This window comes from Phascolarctos cinereus, unplaced genomic scaffold (assembly GCF_003287225.1).
Source record: "Phascolarctos cinereus isolate Bilbo 61053 unplaced genomic scaffold, phaCin_HiC Scaffold_1;HRSCAF=81, whole genome shotgun sequence".
Classification (NCBI taxonomy): Eukaryota; Metazoa; Chordata; class Mammalia; order Diprotodontia; family Phascolarctidae; genus Phascolarctos; species Phascolarctos cinereus.
The window spans coordinates 246,875,056-246,893,214 of NW_027555514.1; the positions used below are offsets into that span (position 1 = coordinate 246,875,056).

General features: G+C 36.1%; 1 protein-coding gene across 7 annotated transcripts in view; it reads right to left on the reverse strand.

Annotated features, from left to right (window-relative positions):
* Positions 1–18,159, reverse strand: part of PPP1R12A (protein phosphatase 1 regulatory subunit 12A) — a 178,717-nt gene that overhangs the window by 20,096 nt on the left and 140,462 nt on the right. For 3 of the 7 annotated variants that reach the window (XM_020993444.2, XM_020993446.2, XM_020993447.2), the window contains 3 exons: positions 15,192–15,313; positions 13,393–13,458; positions 8,003–8,019 (listed from right to left, as the gene is read on the reverse strand). In XM_020993444.2, the coding sequence (XP_020849103.1) occupies positions 8,003–8,019; positions 13,393–13,458; positions 15,192–15,313 (205 nt within the window). Of the gene's footprint in view, positions 1–8,002; positions 8,020–13,392; positions 13,459–15,191; positions 15,317–17,632; positions 17,660–18,159 lie in introns of all 7 variants that reach the window. The other 4 variants (XM_020993443.2, XM_078146432.1, XM_020993442.2 and 1 more) reach the window with 3 other exon arrangements.

Here is an 18,159-nt window from a genome sequence, read left to right on the forward strand (position 1 = left end):
AGGCAAGTTGAGATTTTTATATTACCAGCAGAAAAAGCTTTAAAAATATCCAAATATGCACCAGACAAGAAAATATAGTAAGGAAAACTAGGGCAGAATTTCCCCTGAATTGAGAAGAGGTAAATTATTTGTTATATGAAATAATGTTAATATATACACATATACATTCATGCATATGTGTACATATACAACACATGCATGTGCACTACTGCCAAGCAAACCTTAAATTAGCATAGTATACCTCTTGTCTAACAGAGTGAGCAGGCTTCAAACAGGTAGCGCTGGAGTAAAACTATGAGCTATGTCCTTTCCTCCCCTCCTACATGTTAAATTTGACTTTAAAAATTTTGAATTTTAAACAAATTTAATTTAAAAAATTTTAAATTCCCTCCTCTCCCCTCCCCCTCACTGAGAAGGCAAGGTTATACACGTTCAGTCATGCAAAACAAATTTCCACATTTGTCACACTAAAAGAAAACATTTCAAAAAAAAGCCCAAGGAAAAAAAGTGTATTTTGATATGCATTGAGACTCCATCAGTTCATTCTCTGGGGACAGATAACATTTTTTCATCATAAGTCTTCAGAACTGTCTTGGATCATTGTATTGCTGAAAATAGCTAAGTCGTTCACAGTTGATCATCATATACAATACAATGTTCTTCTGGTTCTGCTCATTTCATTTTACATCAGTTCATGTAAGTCTTTCCAGGTTTTTCTTTTTTCTTTTTTTTTTTTTTTGGTGAGGCAATTGGGGTTAAGTGACTTGCCCAGGGTCACACAGCTAATAAGTGGTATCTGTCTGAGGCCGCATTTGAACTCAGGTCCTCCTGAATCCAGGGCCAGTGCTCGATCCACTGCGCCACCTAGCTGCCCCTTTCCAGGTTTTTCTGAGATCATGTTGCTCATCATTTCTTATAGCACAATAAGATTGGGATCTATGTTCTTGTGACAGCAGAATCAGACCGATGATGATGATTAATGATGTTTTCAGAAAAAAATCATATTGTGTTCCTATACTTGCACTATACACTTGATATATTCTATGCATTCAGCACTTTAGTTTTCTAACATTCAGTGAGTCCTGCTAGGGACAATATATAGAAATAAGCAAAACATTTAGAATTTTAACCTTTGTTGTAAATACGCTAGCATAAATCTCAAAATCCTTTATTCTTTGATGATTATTATTTAATCCTCTCTGGCACACATTCCATTCCCTCCTACATTTTCTGGCAGGTATAGAATAGTCTTTTATTATACAATTTCTTTCCCTTTGTATTTGAAGGTCTTTCTCCCAAGGGCTAGCAGAACGTTTTTCTAAAGTGAATTGTTAAATTCAACCAGTATGTGTCCTGGAGTGTGCAGGCTTGGGTTTTTTTCTGGAGGTGATCTATAAATTCTTCAACTGCCTTTTCATTTTCTATGTTCAGAAGTTTTGTGCAGTTCTCATATATTATTTCTTGAATTTACGGCATTAAAGATTTTTGTCCTGTCGTGTTCTAATAGAACTCTTATCCTTAGGCTGTCTCTATCCATCTTGTCTTCAATATCAGTATGTTTTTGCTTTTTTAGTGAGCTTACTTTCTTTTAAAGTTATTGTGTTTTTGCTTTTCTTCTAGAATGTCTTTCACTTCTGTGTAATTGCATTCCAATCTACTGTTCCCTCTTTTATTTGGTGAGACTTGCCATCGCAGATTTCAATTTTTTATTCTGCCCACTACTTTCGTTGTGTAGGGCATAAACTTTGCTCTCACAACTCTCATTTTTTTTAAACCACTCAGGAACAGTGTGTTGTGATTCCATGTTCTCCTCAAATTCCAAAGGGTCTTCTGTCTCATCAAATGTTTTCGTTTGTTCTGCAAATGTCTGAATTCAGTTACAGATCTGGAGGCCACATTTCTTTTTGCTTTTAATTTTTCTTCCCTATTGATTTATCTGTTGATGTTGAAGTTATTGCACTGTCTTCTTGCTGAGAACTTTGGTAATTTCAAACACCCCCCCCACTTTCTCATATTGTTCACTTTCTGACTTGCTGACTCCCCCTCCCTTCTAATGGTGGTGAATTGGGGGCTGAATCTCAAAGCATCTCAGCCTCCTCTCATACCAGCTTAGGTCTCTGTCTCAAGTGACTTTAGAGTGGAAAAAATTGGTCCCAGTTCTCCCCACCTTCCCTGCCCTGTGTCCTACTCCCTCCATTGATGATGAGTTTCATTGGCCTGGCAATGACAGTGCAGATAATTGCCAGGCTGGTGCTATGTGGTTAATTTTTGTTTGGGTCTCTGAAGCTCTGGGAGGACTGAGGTGGGAGACATGATGTCCTGCCCTCTTTCCCTCTGTTCCTAACTGTCCTGCAGAAATTACAGCAAAGAATGCTGCCTGTTGCACTGGCTATCTGTCTTGGCCTAAGGATGCTCTCAAAGTTTGGAGCCAGAATTTCCAAGGCACCAAAACCAGAGGGAAGAGACAAGGTATGGGGGTCTGGATCTGGTTGGTTTCCTTCCTTCCTTCTTTTTTGGTGAGGCAACTGGGGACAAATGACTTGCTCAGGGTCACACAGCTAGTAAGTGTCAAGTGTCTGAGGCTGGATTTGAACTTGGGTCCTCCTGACTCCACAGCTGGAGCTCTAACTACTGCACCACCTAGGTGCCCCTGGGTTTTCTTTTAAGCCCCTTATGGGATGCAGCCTTGCCACTGTCGCTTGGGGAGTAGGAGGGGAATTGCTAAGTAAGTTCAGTATAGATATTATTATTATTATTATTATTATTATTTTCTTTAAGCTTTCTTTTGGATTCTGGTATCCTAAATCACGGAGCCAAGAAAGTAGCTCAAGTTTGTTTGTTCTTGCCTTTGGTGCATACTTTCTATTTTGGAGAGGTCAAGGGAATCAGAGAAAATGCCTAGCCCTCTATCTTGTTTATCAAGTGACTTTAAGTTTATTTAATCCTAAATATTAATTCAACTTCTCCTTCGCTATCATGTTAAAGAACATAACATGACACTGAGGAAGTCACTTCATTTCTCTGGGCCTCAGTTTCCTCATTTGTAACATGGACATTGTAGGATAAGCAGGTCTCGAAGGGTCCTTCCAACTTCGGAGCTAGGATATTAGTTGTTTGTACCAGTTAATTTGTCACAGGAGGAGAATTGTATTACTTCTTAACATTATTGTGGAGAAAGGGCTGTAACCAACTTTAATGCACCAGAGAAATGAGTTTTGCTGTTAAGAAACCTTTGACATAAAAGTTCATGAATGCTGTCATTCATTCCTTTAGAAGTCATGATCAAGTGGGATACTCTGCGGAATTTAACAAATATATTCCTTTATTACAACTCAATCATGCCAATTATATCTTAGCAATTCTAGGATATACTGAAACTTCTTTTTAAAAAGTACAGGGGAATGAGTTAATAGACTATATTTTTGACTAAACTGAGATGAGGGCAAGGGGAAGAAATAATAGGCTGCTCTTACTTTAAAAAATGCTTTTCAGTGAGAAATACTATCAAACAGGGGAATTTCATCAAGAAAAAGGCTTGAAGTTCAAACTTTCTTATGGTTTTCCAATTCAGTCCATGAAAGTCAAACATCTAAGAAGGTTAAAAATATTAAATGTTTTATTTATTAACAGTCTACTTGTTTTAGGAAAACTTATAACTGGTATACTGGTACAATTGGTCCTGTTTGTACAGACTTTCAAGTCTCTTAGACCCCTTGTACCATCAATGTAAAGTTTTAAAATGTCTATTTATGAGAGACTGCTGTACAGAAGGGCATGGACTTAAAACACTACAAATCCAGGACTTGCTCTTCATGAGAATTCTTCCCCCTCCTTCCCAATAAAGTCTTGCAATCCTTAATCTCCACTAAGAAGCGGGGTTCACTGGGTTACCTGCACCTGGCATGCAGGACTGGACATCTAGAAGCTTCCAAAACCTGGCGCTGCTCTAGTAGCCTGAGAGTCAGCCTAGTGTAGGAAATATCGCACTTAATTTGGAGCCACAAACACGTGGTTTTAAGGTCTGCCTCCGACACTGCCTCTGCTACTGCTGTAACTTGCATGTCAGAGCAACTCACTGGACCATCAACTGCAGAGAAGGTACCAATCTGAATTTCTTGATGCACGAGTTCATTATACCAATTAAGACACAGTCCCTCTCCCTATATTTTTAAGACCTGGAGAATGATATAATCACCTGGGATACTAAGTGGTTGGTAGTGACTATATCTTTACTATATGGGCTCTCATCTGGATGATCTTCAGGAAACTGAGGACAGGATGAGAAAGCATGGATGAGCTAAAAGCTGCACTGTTAGAGGAAATATCTGCATCGAAGTCCCACTGAAGAGACCCACTGAAGTACAGAATTTTATAGTTGATTCTTGGACATTAGATGTTAAATAACTGATTACAAGGACTCTATACAATTTCTAATCCTACCTGTTTCTATGGGAAAAGGTCTGCTTTACAATGATCCCTTTTATGATAATACCTCAAGGAAGGCACTATACCAACCACTGGGGAACACTTCCATATGAAAATATGCCATGGTGACTATGACTGGTCCCTAATGTATCTTGAATCTCATTTTGCTCTAATCCTTCAGAGAAAATGAACACTAGAGAATGATGTAATCATGAGTCTTGGCACAATCTAAGGTTGCAATCCCTTCCTTGATCCCCTATACAACACATGTAGTTGGGATAACCAGAGCAAAACCAGAGGTTCTAGTGCCTTTTTTTTTTTTTGGCTAGGCAATGGGATTAAGTGACTTGCCCAGAGTCACACAGCTAGTTAAGTGTTACGTGTCTGAGGCCACATTTGAACTCAGGTACTCCTGAATTCAGGGCCAGTGCTCTTATCCACTGCGCCACCTAGCTGCCCCTGCTTTTTTTTTTTTTTACCAAATCACTTATAAGTAGGTCAAAGATATAATTTGATTTAGCACACATGTGATGCTCCTTTAACAATTATGAATTTATTATGAATGTAAAGGTTCTTAATTTTAAAAAAACTTCTAGGAAAAGATTATAGAATAAAATAATAATATTTCTATTTTGTTTGAGGTCATTAACTGCTAGAAATTCTCTCAGGCTGGGCACTATTTTGGGCTGTCTCTCAATTAAACAGAATCCTTTCCAGATATTAATCTGCAAATACACAGTGAGAGACTTCAAAGTAGACAATGGGGAAAAAAAAAATCTATCCAGTCCCTTATACCTAGAATGCATACCTTCATCACCCTAATTTCTTAGAATTCTTGATCTACTCAAGTCTAAGCTCTCAGGTACTAAATATTGTGGGAAGCCTTTCCTGATTCTTTCACAGACAGGGCTTTTTCTCAGCTCAAATTATCTTGTATTTTTGTTCTACATGTTGTAACTTCTAAATCGCATGAAAGCTCCTTAAGGGAAGGGGCAGTTTTTTGTTTATGTGTTTTTATTTTTAGTACCTCGCACTTTGTCTAGCAGACAGCACATGCTTAGTAAATGTATACTGAACTGAAATGTACAGGTCACAGGAACAAAGAGGGCCAATTTAGGGTTGTGCTCCAACACACCACACCTATGTTAATTAAATGACTTACTGCAGTGCCAAGCCAACAAAATTAGATGAAATAAAATCCATTTGGAGGAACAAAAGGTATGGACTATCAAGAAAAATAAAGAAGAAAAGTAGAAGGCACCTAACATTGCCAAACCTACAAAGTAGTAGTAATCTTCAAAACTATTTGGTATTGGTTAAAAAACAGAAAATCAGCTCAGTTGGAAAGACCAGACAAGAAAGACATACAAATGAAATAATCACCCAGTGTTTGATATACATAAGAACAAAAAGTGCTAGGGAAGGATATTTTATTGGAGAAGAACTATTGGAAACTACTAGAAAGTAGTTTGGCACAAAACAGGAATAGTTTAGCATCTTATAGTATATACCAAAATAAGCTCTAACTGGACTATTAAAAGTGATCTAAGTATAAAAAAAGTTCTATGGAAAAAATAAAAATAAAAATACAGAAGGCAACCCTCTTCACAACTTGGATCAGAGGAAATAAATAACAATCAAAGAAAGATAGGAGATAACAAAAGAGAAAATAACTTGTATAAAAAATTAAAGAGAATCATTTTCACATCAAATGTCTCTGATAAAAGTTTGATATCTAAGCTATATAAGAGAAATGACACAAATATAAGATCTATTTCCCAGTGAATCAAAGGATATAAACAATAATTAAAAGAAACATAAACTATCAATAATCACACAAGAGAAATGCAAATTAAAACAATATTAAAGTTTAACCTAATATACACCAAATTGTCACTAGCAAGTTCTTTTTATGATATACTAGATATACTAGAAATTAACTGGCATAAAAACCAAAAGTCAACAATAATAAAAAACCAACATAGCTTCAATGATTAAACATTACAGTATGGTACAGTGGAAACTATGCATGATTTGGAGGCAGAGGAGTTAGGTCTGAGCTATTATTTATTACTTGTGTGACCCTGGGCAGGTCACAATATCCTGGAACACCAAGTAACTCTCTTAAGATTCTAAGCTACACATAAGTTGCTGGCCTGTACTGGTGAGGGAAATTTCCGTAACATACTCCTAACATACTTGGACCCATCTCTACCACCAAGCACACATATATGTATAATTTAAAAAATTGTATGTACAAATATTTATTTCTAAATCACAACTTAAAAAATGCATCATGCCAGCTTACCACTAAAGTAAATCCCATGAGAATTTCTCTTACAAAAAGGATCACCATATCTATTTTTTTAAAGTTAGATTTACATTTGGTAGGATTTTGTTTACAAGGGACATTTTTTTATTAAAGAATGCTCATGAAAATCATTAAAAATGAAAAAAAGAGAGCAAGTATATACAAGAATTATAAAATACAGTTCTGCATAAAAGATTCGGCTTATTATGACAGGTCTATAGACAAGTTTCCAATGAGTATACCACGAATACTCAATATATACCAGAATGTATTATGTACTAAGTACATATATACTATGGTGACAACCCTCAATATGTAACAGATCCTGTAAAAGAACTTTTAGCAGACGGCAAAGTCTGAAACTACAGCATTTTGAATGAAGTGTCATAAGGAAGATACTTCATATTATTCAGAATTCCTTAAAATTCAGTCAGTCTAGTCAAGGATGTTAATATTGTCCTAAAGAATGGGCTCCTAGAAATAGATCTCCAGCGTTTATTCAAAATATTAAAACCACAACTATTAGACCTTCAACTATATTAAATGGTGTTGCTGTTTTATGATTCAATTTAATAAACATTTATTAAGTACCTACTATGTGCTAGGCCCTTTGCTAGACATTGGGACTACAAGGACACAAGTAAAATTGTCCCTGCCCTCAAAAGTTTTACATTGTATCAGGAGGAAACAGCATGTCCTCTAATAAGCAAATTTTAAAAATGCATACAAAATAATTTCCAGGGGGAAAGGCATGGATGTATATGAAAGGGCAGTTTGTTACCAGTAGTACAGGGGTTCTGGAAGGCACAAAATGCAAGGGACAGGGATGGTGGAAAGACAAGGCTGACAGGCAATGACAGTGGAAATGGAATACTGGTCCTGGAAGGGAGTTTGGCCTCGGCAGCCTACCACTAAGAATCAAAAGAATTTCAGGTAGAACAAGAGGGCAGTTTTAGACCACCACTGAACTACTAGTTTAACAAAGGTAATGTTAAAGGTAACCAACCCCTGAAAAGGGTTGTGGTATAGATGCAGAAGCAGAACAGGTGTCTCATCTATTGCTGTTATACTGCACAAACAAGAAATGCAAAAGTAATCACCTATTGTGCAATACATTTAGTCCAAAATGTCTAGATTTTTTTTTAACCCACAATTATTTGGAAATGGAACTGATAATTAACTATTAAATTTTAAATATCTGAATACATGAGTCAAATACGGCATATTTCTTAAAATAAAACACACACACAAAACCATTAAACGTACCTTGAAAGGGAATCAGTCTAAAAAGAAGGGAAAAAAGAAAGAAATTAATTTTTATGCTTTCATTGGAAAATAAACTAGTTACAAGTGATTGTAATATGGCAACAATCTAGTTAAGGCACACACGAAAAAAGGCAAACCATTTCCTGGCAGTAGACTAACTTATCTGAACATCTAAATTTTATTCTGTTGCTCATAACAACATATATTCAAGTGCAGATATGAAGGAAAATAAAATATGGCTGAATTTAGAACCCTGTTAAAATCCTAAAGAAATGGTTTTAAATGAACAAAACTTGTCACATTTATTTTCATTAGTCACCTTGAAAAGAGAAGTCCACACTATTCAAGCACTCCTCAAACTCCTTCCCAACTATTCCACCAAAACTGTTCTCCCAGAAATTAATTACCTAATTCCAAAATCTAGTCACTTTTTCTGAGTCTTCATCCTTCAAAGCCTCTCTAGTGCTTACCCCTCCCTATCACTTTATTTTCCCTTGGCTTCTCTACACTACTCAAATGTTTCTCTTCCTATACCTCTTACCATTCCTTCTCTGGCTCTTGTATTGGCTCGATTTTTCACTGCCATTCCCTAGGACCTTTTTCTTTGCTTTCTTCCTTTCTCCTCCTACTCTTCCTTGGGATCTCATCTACTATCACAGCTATAACAGTCCAGATCACTACAGATGTGTCTCTCCAGCCCTGTGCTCTCTCTCAAGCCCCAATTCTGCATTTCCAAACTCTAGTAACTGGGAGACAACTCAAACCCATATTTAAAACATTGAATCCGTGATTTTTATTTTCTCTGAATGTCTCCTTTATTTTTGTAAATGGCATCACCATCCACATTTGAGATGTTTTGATTTGAGACCTAAAAACTTCCCACCAGCTTAATATACAAAATCTACTACTTTTTTCCTTCTCACTATTATAAATGTTAATCAGACATTCAACAGATCACTATTAATGAATTTCTTCTGGCTTTAGTTAGCCAAAAGAAAAAGAAACTAAGAGTGGAGGAAAAATAGGGAAAGAAGTCTGATAGGTGGCACAAAACACCACTTTTACTAATTCTTATTTGCAAATGAAGCTAAATACTAGATATAAAAAGATTTCTAAATCTAGATTTCAAGTTCCAAATTTACAATCCTATAAATGAATTAAGTTGCTGGATTTATTTATAGTCAATTACACTGAAGACTGATTAACCTTCCTGATTCTAAGGTCCCCTGGTTATTTTATCTATTATACCATGCTGCCTCTTAAGAGACAAACTGTAAGGGTGAAACTTTTTGTGGTATACAATGCACATTCTTAACACAGATATGTGGACTTCTCAAAACACAGAAGAATGATCTAGGGCTTTTAAACATTTGATAAAATGCCATTTTTTTTGGTAGTTAACTGAATTCAATACACGTTTTCTAAACAAGGATTTATGCTAGGCATTTTGGAAATACAAAGACGAATTAAGGCATGATGCCAGCCTAGGAAAAATTCAGTCAGGAGGGTCAAGGCAGATGCACAGATAACTAAATATCAGGTACAATAAGTGTGACAGAAGAACAGGCAAAAAAAATACTCCAGGGGCTTAGAGGAAAGAGAGAAACATCCAGTATAATCAAAGATAAGAAGTGGGGGAAAACCAATAAATCAGCAGGCACTGCGGGATACAAAGGCAAAAATGAAACAGAACCTAAGCTCAAAGAGCTTCTATCAGAGATAATATGTGTATAAAAATATATAAAAAATAACATACAAATATACACGTGCACACGTGTGTGTGTGTGTGTGTGTGTGTGTGTGTGTGTAATGCGGGGAATTAACAAAGGCTGAAGGTAGAAGATGGTGACTGAAGGATCTTAAAAAAAGGTTATGAATTTGACAGGCACCAATAAACCTTGACAAGGCCATCTACAATAAATGTTTCTGCTTCCTTCCCTCTTACATTCTTAAGTGTCTTCAGTCTGGCTTCCAATCTCATCATACAACAGAAACTGCTTTCTCCAAAGTTAGCAAATATTTCTGGATTGCCAAATTCAATGGACAGTTCTCAACCTTCTTGACTTGGTTTCAGCCTTTGACACTGTTAATCACCCTTTTCTCCTTGATACTCTTATAAGCTTTTATAATGTTCTCTCCTGGTTCTCTTCTCACCTCTCTGACCACTCCCGTTCCTTCTGTTTGTTTTTTTTTTCTGGATCTTCATCAGATTCATTACCTGATAACTATATGTGTCCCATAAGGCTGTATTTACGGTCCTCACCTCTCTTCTCTATTTTACTTAACTTGGTGATTTCATTAGCTCCCATGGATTCAATTATCATCTTGCTGCAGATGACTCTCTCTACTTAACTAGCCTTAATGGCTGCTAACCTCTAACCATGCATCTCCAAATTAGATAGCATTATGTGTAAATCTTAAAAAGTGCTGCATTATTATGATTAAAATATAAATCTCATTGTGTACTGGTTTTCTTAAAGCATGCACCAAATCCAGCAGGATGGTTCTAAAAGTTGTTTCACTTGTTTGTATTTCCCTCCAAATGTGTTTCTCTTTTCTTTCGGTGCATCTTTAAAGCACCTTATTCATATGCCTTTTTCTTTATTGCTATCACTACCCACTTTGTTGCCCCCTCAAAATTAAAAACAACAAACCTAGCCATCTATCAAGTTAGCACAGTCATGCAAAGCTGATCAACATAATTTCCACGTCCTAAAATGTAGGTTTCATTTGGTGCCCCTAATTCATCTTTTCTCTGTAGAGATAATATGAACTCTGATTAATGCAATGACCAACAATAGGATCTATGATGAATCACATTATCCATTTTCTCAGAGAGGTGATGGACTCAAGGTGCAGAAAGTGACATACCTTTTCGGACATGGCCACTGTGTGAAACCATTTTGCCTGACTATACTTACTTGTTACAGGGGTTTATTTTTTTCCTCTCGCATTTTTTTTTATTTTTTAATTAATTTATTTGTAGTTTTCAACAATCACTTCCATAAGCTTTTGAGTTTTAAATTTTCTCCCCTTCCCTCCCTAAGATGGCATACAATCTGATACAGGCTATACACATACATTCTTATTAATCATATTTTCATATTAGTCATGTTGTAAAGAAGAATTAGAACCACAGGAGGAACCACAAGAAAGAAGAAACAAAACAAAACAGAAGGAAAAAAAAGAGCACATTCCCTCTCACATTTTTGATGGATTAGGGGAGAAGAAGGTTAGTTATACTTCACAGGGAAAAAAAAAAACCCAGCCACTGGAATTCTTCAAATGTACAGTAAAAACTATAAAGCAGTAGTTATCAAAATAATTTGGTACTGGTTAAAAAATAGAGTCAATGAGTGGAAAAGCTTAGTTACACAACACAGAAAGCAAACAAATCTACTAGACTAGTATCTGATAAAACCAAAGGCCTCACCTACTGGGGTAAGGACTCTATTTGACAAGAACTGTTGGGAAAACAAGAGAGTTGTTTGCTGGGATTAGGTTTAGATCTACAGAGAGGGGAAGAGTTCATGACCAAACAGAGGTTAGAAAGGATCACAGAAGATAAAAGACAATTTTGATTACAAGAAACATAAAAAGTTTTTGCATGAACAAGCCCAATGTAGCTAAGATTAGAAGAAAAAGTTACCTTGGAAAAATCTTTGTAGAAAATTTTTCTGTTAAGAATTTCATTTCCAAGAAATACGAGGAAGTAATTCAAAATTTATAATGGTAAGAACAACTGACAAATGGTTGAAAGATATGTGTGCAAGTAGTTCTCAAAGGAAGAAATACAATCTATCTATAGTCATATGAAAAAATACTTTAAATGCAAATTAGGGTAACTCATTCATCAGACTGGCACAAAAAAAAAAAAGGAAATCATTGGAGGGCTTGTGGAAAACAAGCATATTAACTCACGTGGTAGGCCTGTGAATTAGTCCAGCCATTCAGAATAGCAATTTGGAACTATGCCCCCAAAATTAATAAGCTGTAAGAGTGGTAATCATACCCTCTGACTCAGAAAAAAATCACTATGAGGACCATATCTTTAAAGAGTTGAGAGAGAGAGAGAGAGAAAGAGAGAGAGAGAGAGAGAGAGGAGACCCATGCGTACAAAAAATATTTATAGCAAGTCTTTTTTTAGTGGAAAAGAATTGGAAACTATAGGGGTCTCTGTCAACTGGCTCACCTCTGTGAGCTTCAGTTTTCCATTTGGTTAATAACATTTGCAATATCTACATTACAGAGCTGTTGAGAAATAAATCTCTTTTTAAAATAAAAAATGTGTGTTATCTCTTAAAAATACCTCAACTATTTAGTTTCAGTGTTACCAGGAAAATGGTAGTTTCTGGCTGCTTACTAACATATCAAAACAAAACAAAAAATTCTTTTCCTAAAATCCACAACTAGACAAATGGCTAATAAAACAGTTTTTTTTGTTTCCTCATGTTCTGTTGGGATACCTAAGAAGCTGAAAGAGCTGCAGAGAAATGCTTACACTTCAGAGGGAAACGACATTTTCACACATTGCTGCTTTAAGGAACCAGTTGAGGCCTTTTGTAAAGTAGGTTCTGGTTTGACCGTCCAAGCAGTTGCCCAAGAGCTCTCAAAGTATAAAACAGTGTTGTCCCATTGAAATGACAGGAAGAGATTTGGGAAAGTTAGAGTTTAATAATGTATCCAGGGCATAATTAATAGACATCTTGTGACTTTAAAGTTAGCTTATTTTTAAGTTAAAGGCTGACAATAACATTTTAGTCTTTTTGCAAAACCTCATTACTAATAATGTAATGCTGTCTTTGTTAATTTTGACTATTTTTCTGGGGGGAATAATGAGGGAGGGTCTGAAACTGTGATCTAATTAGTGGAGAAGCCCAACAGAAACTCTACTAGTGTTTAAGAATTGCCTAAGGCACAAGGAGGTTAAAGTCAGAGCCACACAACTGAAGCAGAATTTGAACCCCATCTTCTTGACTTTGTGGCCAACTCTAGTCTATCCACTATACTACACACTGCCTTTGAACTGCAAATGTCATCTCAAAATTGATTAACAATTTGTTCGAAAGAAAAGATAAAGCTTCACAAAAACAGCTGGGTAACAAAGTTGTATTATCTAAATCTAACTTCAGAATGCATTTTAAATTCAGAACGTAAAGAGAAACAAGAGAAGAAGACACTATGAAAGTATCAACACTTCATGAAACTTCTGACTTTTCCTTAAAAATATGCCACCCTTCTTTAAAAAAAATCCTGCTGAGAATGAAAATACAAAGTCATGAGTCAGACAGAATTTAAAATGAGTTCATTTTATTAAATTTAACTGCAATGAAAAAGTTATGTTAGCATACCATTTCTTCCCCAAAAGACATCTGAATAATGAAGTTTACCTGAGTGTCTTTTTTATTTGATCCCTCTTCAGAATCAGACTGCTGTTCCTGTTCATTTTCATCACTCTGAAACAGATTTTTAATGTTTTTAGATAGCTCAATTTAAATATTATCAATAGTTGGCATTAAGAATTTTAAGTCTTATTTAAATAATCTCATCTGGGAAAATTCTAACATGAAGTAAACAATTTTAAAATAGGAATTCTTTTCTACTGTATAAGCTTTTTGCATTATAAAATGTCTGTAATAATGACTAGAAGTCTAGGAGGAAAGGGGGAACAGTTATATAACAAAACAGTTGGAATAAATATCAACAACAGTTAATGACAATTGTGGACAAGAAAAGGAGAGAAGGGAGATAAACATACTATAATTTGGTAGTGAAATAATCCTATAATTCAGCAGTCAAGTACCATTGGCTTTGGCTGTTCAATGAGAGGCTCAATGGCTTCTTGTTGGGATATAACTGAGGGTATTTATGCTTCAGACTGGGGCTGGAGGAGATAACTCTTCAAATCCTTTGGAATTCTATGAATTTCAGTGAGGAAGAATACGGAAAGTTGACTAAAATAAGTTTCATTTCCCACTTTTTTCTAACTGTGAAACCTTGCGCAAATCTTGGAACCCCTCTGGGCCTCAACTGATACACAATGAGCTGAATAGATTAGAGAAACCAGCAGGGGGAAACAACCAATGGGATACAGCTGTCCATACTCTCCCTTGTACAGGAATTTAGTCAAAAGGCTGATGAAGGTAGTTGATGCTCAAAGCAAAATATTTATTAAGACAATGTAGATTTGGAATTGAAAAGAAGTTTACAGATGACGTTTTAACTAATCTACTAGCAGAAGAAGGTATCATCAATTTTCAAGCATAATACAGTTACAACTAAGAAAATGACTTCTGAAATTGGGGTTCTGTGTCCTGTATATTTATTAAGTTGTTAATAAATGTCTGCATAAAGGAAATGAAATGCTTTACAGAAAGGAAACTGTTGCCTTAATATTAATGAAAAGTAAATGTAATGAAAAGTAAAACTAAATAGTAAGTAAAAGTAAAACTAAAAATGCTAAAATACTTAGGGCCACCAAAGTTTGGAAATAGGAAATAGTGCAAAGATGCTGTTTGTCTTTTTGTTAAATGCCTGGGTCAGGAGAATAGTTTGATATAACATCACCATCTTGTAGCTTTTATCTAGGGCAAAAGGAACACATCAAATACATTAATAGTGACTGGAGAATGAATTATTTTTTATAGGATCAGTTGTTGTAGACAATTTTTAATAAGGAGAACAAAAAAAAGCAATGTTTTATGGACTATACACTAGGGTTCATTACTGTTACAGAGATGTTTTTTATAATAGTATTTGGCCTGTGAGATCTTTCTTTTAAGAATCTCCAAAATAAATGAGAGATACAAGTAAGTACTTATGTTCAAGAAAACCCAAATGGGCTAGTCTGGAGGCATTAATGTTTCCAAAGGGCCAAGATAGATGGTAATTATTTTTGTACAAAGGAGTGTGATGGTTGTTTTAAACAACTCTAAGATAAAAACTATAGAGCTGGTTCAAAAGTATATTCTGATCAATCCTTATAGCTTCTTCAAGTACAAAAAGTATTAGTGAATACCAATGTGGAAGGCACTGTTATATTGCAAAGATGTCAAGACATGTAAGATGTGGTCTTCACGTTTAAGGAAATCTTGAAATCTAGCACTTAATTAAGTTACTGCCCTAATCTACACAATTAGTAACACTGACAGGACTTGAAAGGAGCCATTTTGGCAGCTTCTTCACTCACATCTTGTGTCCAAAGTGGAACTCCAGTAGATCTCCGCTTCTCTCTTGGTCGCCGTCGTTCTCGTATTGATTTCGTTTGTGATTTATCTTCTCCTTCTTTTTCTTCCTCTTTTTTTTCACCATCTGCTAAAGATACGTGACTAAGATAGTGACCAGAATGTATTTTTTTCCCCTCCTATCATGACAGTAATAATCAGGATATGCACATAAGAGAGTGCAATTAACTCTGGGTGTGGAAATATCTCCAGTTAGAGGCTAGCAGGATCACCCTTGCTAAATATCACCTTTGAGTAAGTTTTCATTCTCAGAACTATCAATGTGGCCTGTCAGCTTTCAGAAGGAGTTAAGTTCTCATTTCAATCACTGAGAATATTACTTAATAATTCTATTACTTGAGAACCTAGGAATAAATTCTGTTTGCCTGGAAGAAGACATACAATATTAAAGAAATAGAGCAGTGGCACAGTCAAGATGTTGGAGTGACAGCTGGAAACTTTGCTCTAGTTCCTCCACCAACTCCTCTACAACAACCTATAAAATGCACCAAAATGAATTTTCAGTGGGGAAAGCCAAGGAAAAAAAGTCACAGTGAGTCATTTTTTCAGTCCAGGGTAGATTAGAAAGAAGATAGAGGTCTGTGGACACTGGGGTAAGGGTTGGCCAGAAGTGCGGCACGTCAGCCCAGTGCTCAGAGATGCAAAGAGGACTAAACAACTAAGTGGAAAGAGACCCCAGGGCACTATTGTACTAGCACTGGGAGTAGGAACAGGTGCCATCCGGCAGCTCTGGTGCTCACTACTCAGTTCCTGGTCACAGTTTCAGAGTGGTGAGGGAGGAGGGGCCCTACTTGTATAAGGAAGAAATATGTTCCAGAAATATAGCTGTGTAGCTATGAGGTCAAGAGCTGAGGGAGGAATTAGCCTTAATCTGTAGTCCCTCACATAAGCCAGCAGTGGAATAAACCAGGGCAGGAGACCAAAAACAAGGGAAAATCAGCAGTTCTGTCACTCTGAACCTGCAGACCCATCTGAGTGGGCTAATTGTGATGGAGTCCAGCAGCAGTCTACAGAAACTCACACAAACTTAGAGACCCAAACTGGGTTAGGAATTTAAAGAGTGTAGATCAGTATGGTAGTGAACAGACTTCTTCCCACATCACAGCACTTTGGAAGCACAGAAAAATTACAGGTCCCCAGAATGAGCCATGAAAGTAGCAGAAATACATAAAAGACAGAAGCTCAGCCTGTTATTCTCCCACCATCACCCCCAAGAGGCAGGCAGAGCTCAACACTGACAAAAATCCCAAAGTCAAGAAGTAGGCTAGAAAAAGAACAAATAAAGAACCTGACCATAAAAGGCTACTATGGTGATAAGGAAGCTCAAGACACAAACATAGAAGAATATTAGACTTGAAAACATCTACAAGCAAAGCCTCAAAGAAAAAAAATGCAGATTGGATACAAGACCAACAAAATTTCCTAGAAGAGCTAAGAAGAGATTTTTTTAAAAAGGAGGGGAAAAAGATTTTAAAAATCAAATAAGACCAGTAGTAGAAAAACTGAGAAAAGAGATGAGAACAATAAAAGAAATTATGAAAAGAAAATTAACAACTTGGTAAAAGAGGCACAAAAATACTGAAGAAAATAACTCCTTAAAAATCAAAACTGGCCAAATGTTAAAAGTATACAAAATCTCATGGAAAAAGATAACACTTTAAAAATTAGAAAACTGCCAAAAAGAAGCTAATAACTATATAAGACATCAAGAAACAATACGTATCTTATAGGAAAAACAACTAATTTGGAAAAAAGATTGAGGAGAACTAGTTTAAGAATCATCAGACTACCTGAAAAACATGAGTAAAAGAAAAGAGCCTAGAAATTATGAAGGAAAATTACTCATATGCGACAGACCCACAGGGCAAAATAGAAACTGAAAGAATCTAACAGTCACTTGAAAGAAATCCCCTCCAACCCCCTTCCTTTCCAAAAAACAAACAAACAAAAAACAACTCCCAGGACATTAGAGCCAAAATCTAGAACTCCAAGGTCAAGGAGATAATCCTACAAGAAGCCAGAAAGAAAGAATTCAAATACTGTGGAATCAGTTAGGATCACACAAAACTTAGTAGCTACCACAATAAAGAAAGGGCTTAGATTATAATATTCCAGAAGGCAAAGGAGAGATGATTACGATGAAGATACCCTACCCAACAAAACAGAGTATAATACAACAGGGGGAAAATGGATGTTAATGAAATAGAGAACTTTCAAGCATTTCTGATGAAAAGACAAGAGTTGAATAGAAAATCTGACATTGAAACACAAGATTCAAGCAATCATAAAAAGGTAAAGATGAGTGAGAAACCATAAGAGACTAAACAAGGTTAAACTGTTAACATTTCTCTATGGGAAGATAATACACAGATGTATCATGACATACCCCTCAGAACTCTTGTCATCACCAGAGCTGCAAGAGATATAGATAGAGGGCATGAGTGTAAGTCTGTTATGTAGATATGATCTCAAAAGAATAATGTAAGAGTAAGAAAGGGACGTTCTGGGAGTGGGGGTAAAAAGAGGAATGGGGAAACTTATATAAATGGGGCACCAAGGAAGAGTTTATACAGTGGAGGGGAGAATGGGAGTGGGGAGAGGAGTGGGAAACAATTAAATCTCACGCTCTTCTGAACTGGGTTCAAGGAAAGAAGAATATACGTACATATGTAGCTGGGTAAAGCAATTCATCTTACTCAACTAGGAAGTAGGAGGGAAAAGGGGTAACCTAATGTTTGATAAACCCAAAGACTTCAGCTATTGGGGTACAAAATGTCTGACAAAAACAAAGAAAACAGTCTGGCAGAAACTGGACACAGATCAATATCTCAATTACCTTCCCTCCCCCAAAAAGCTCAAAATGGGTTCATGTTTTAGACATAAATGGTGATATATATATATATAAAATGGAAG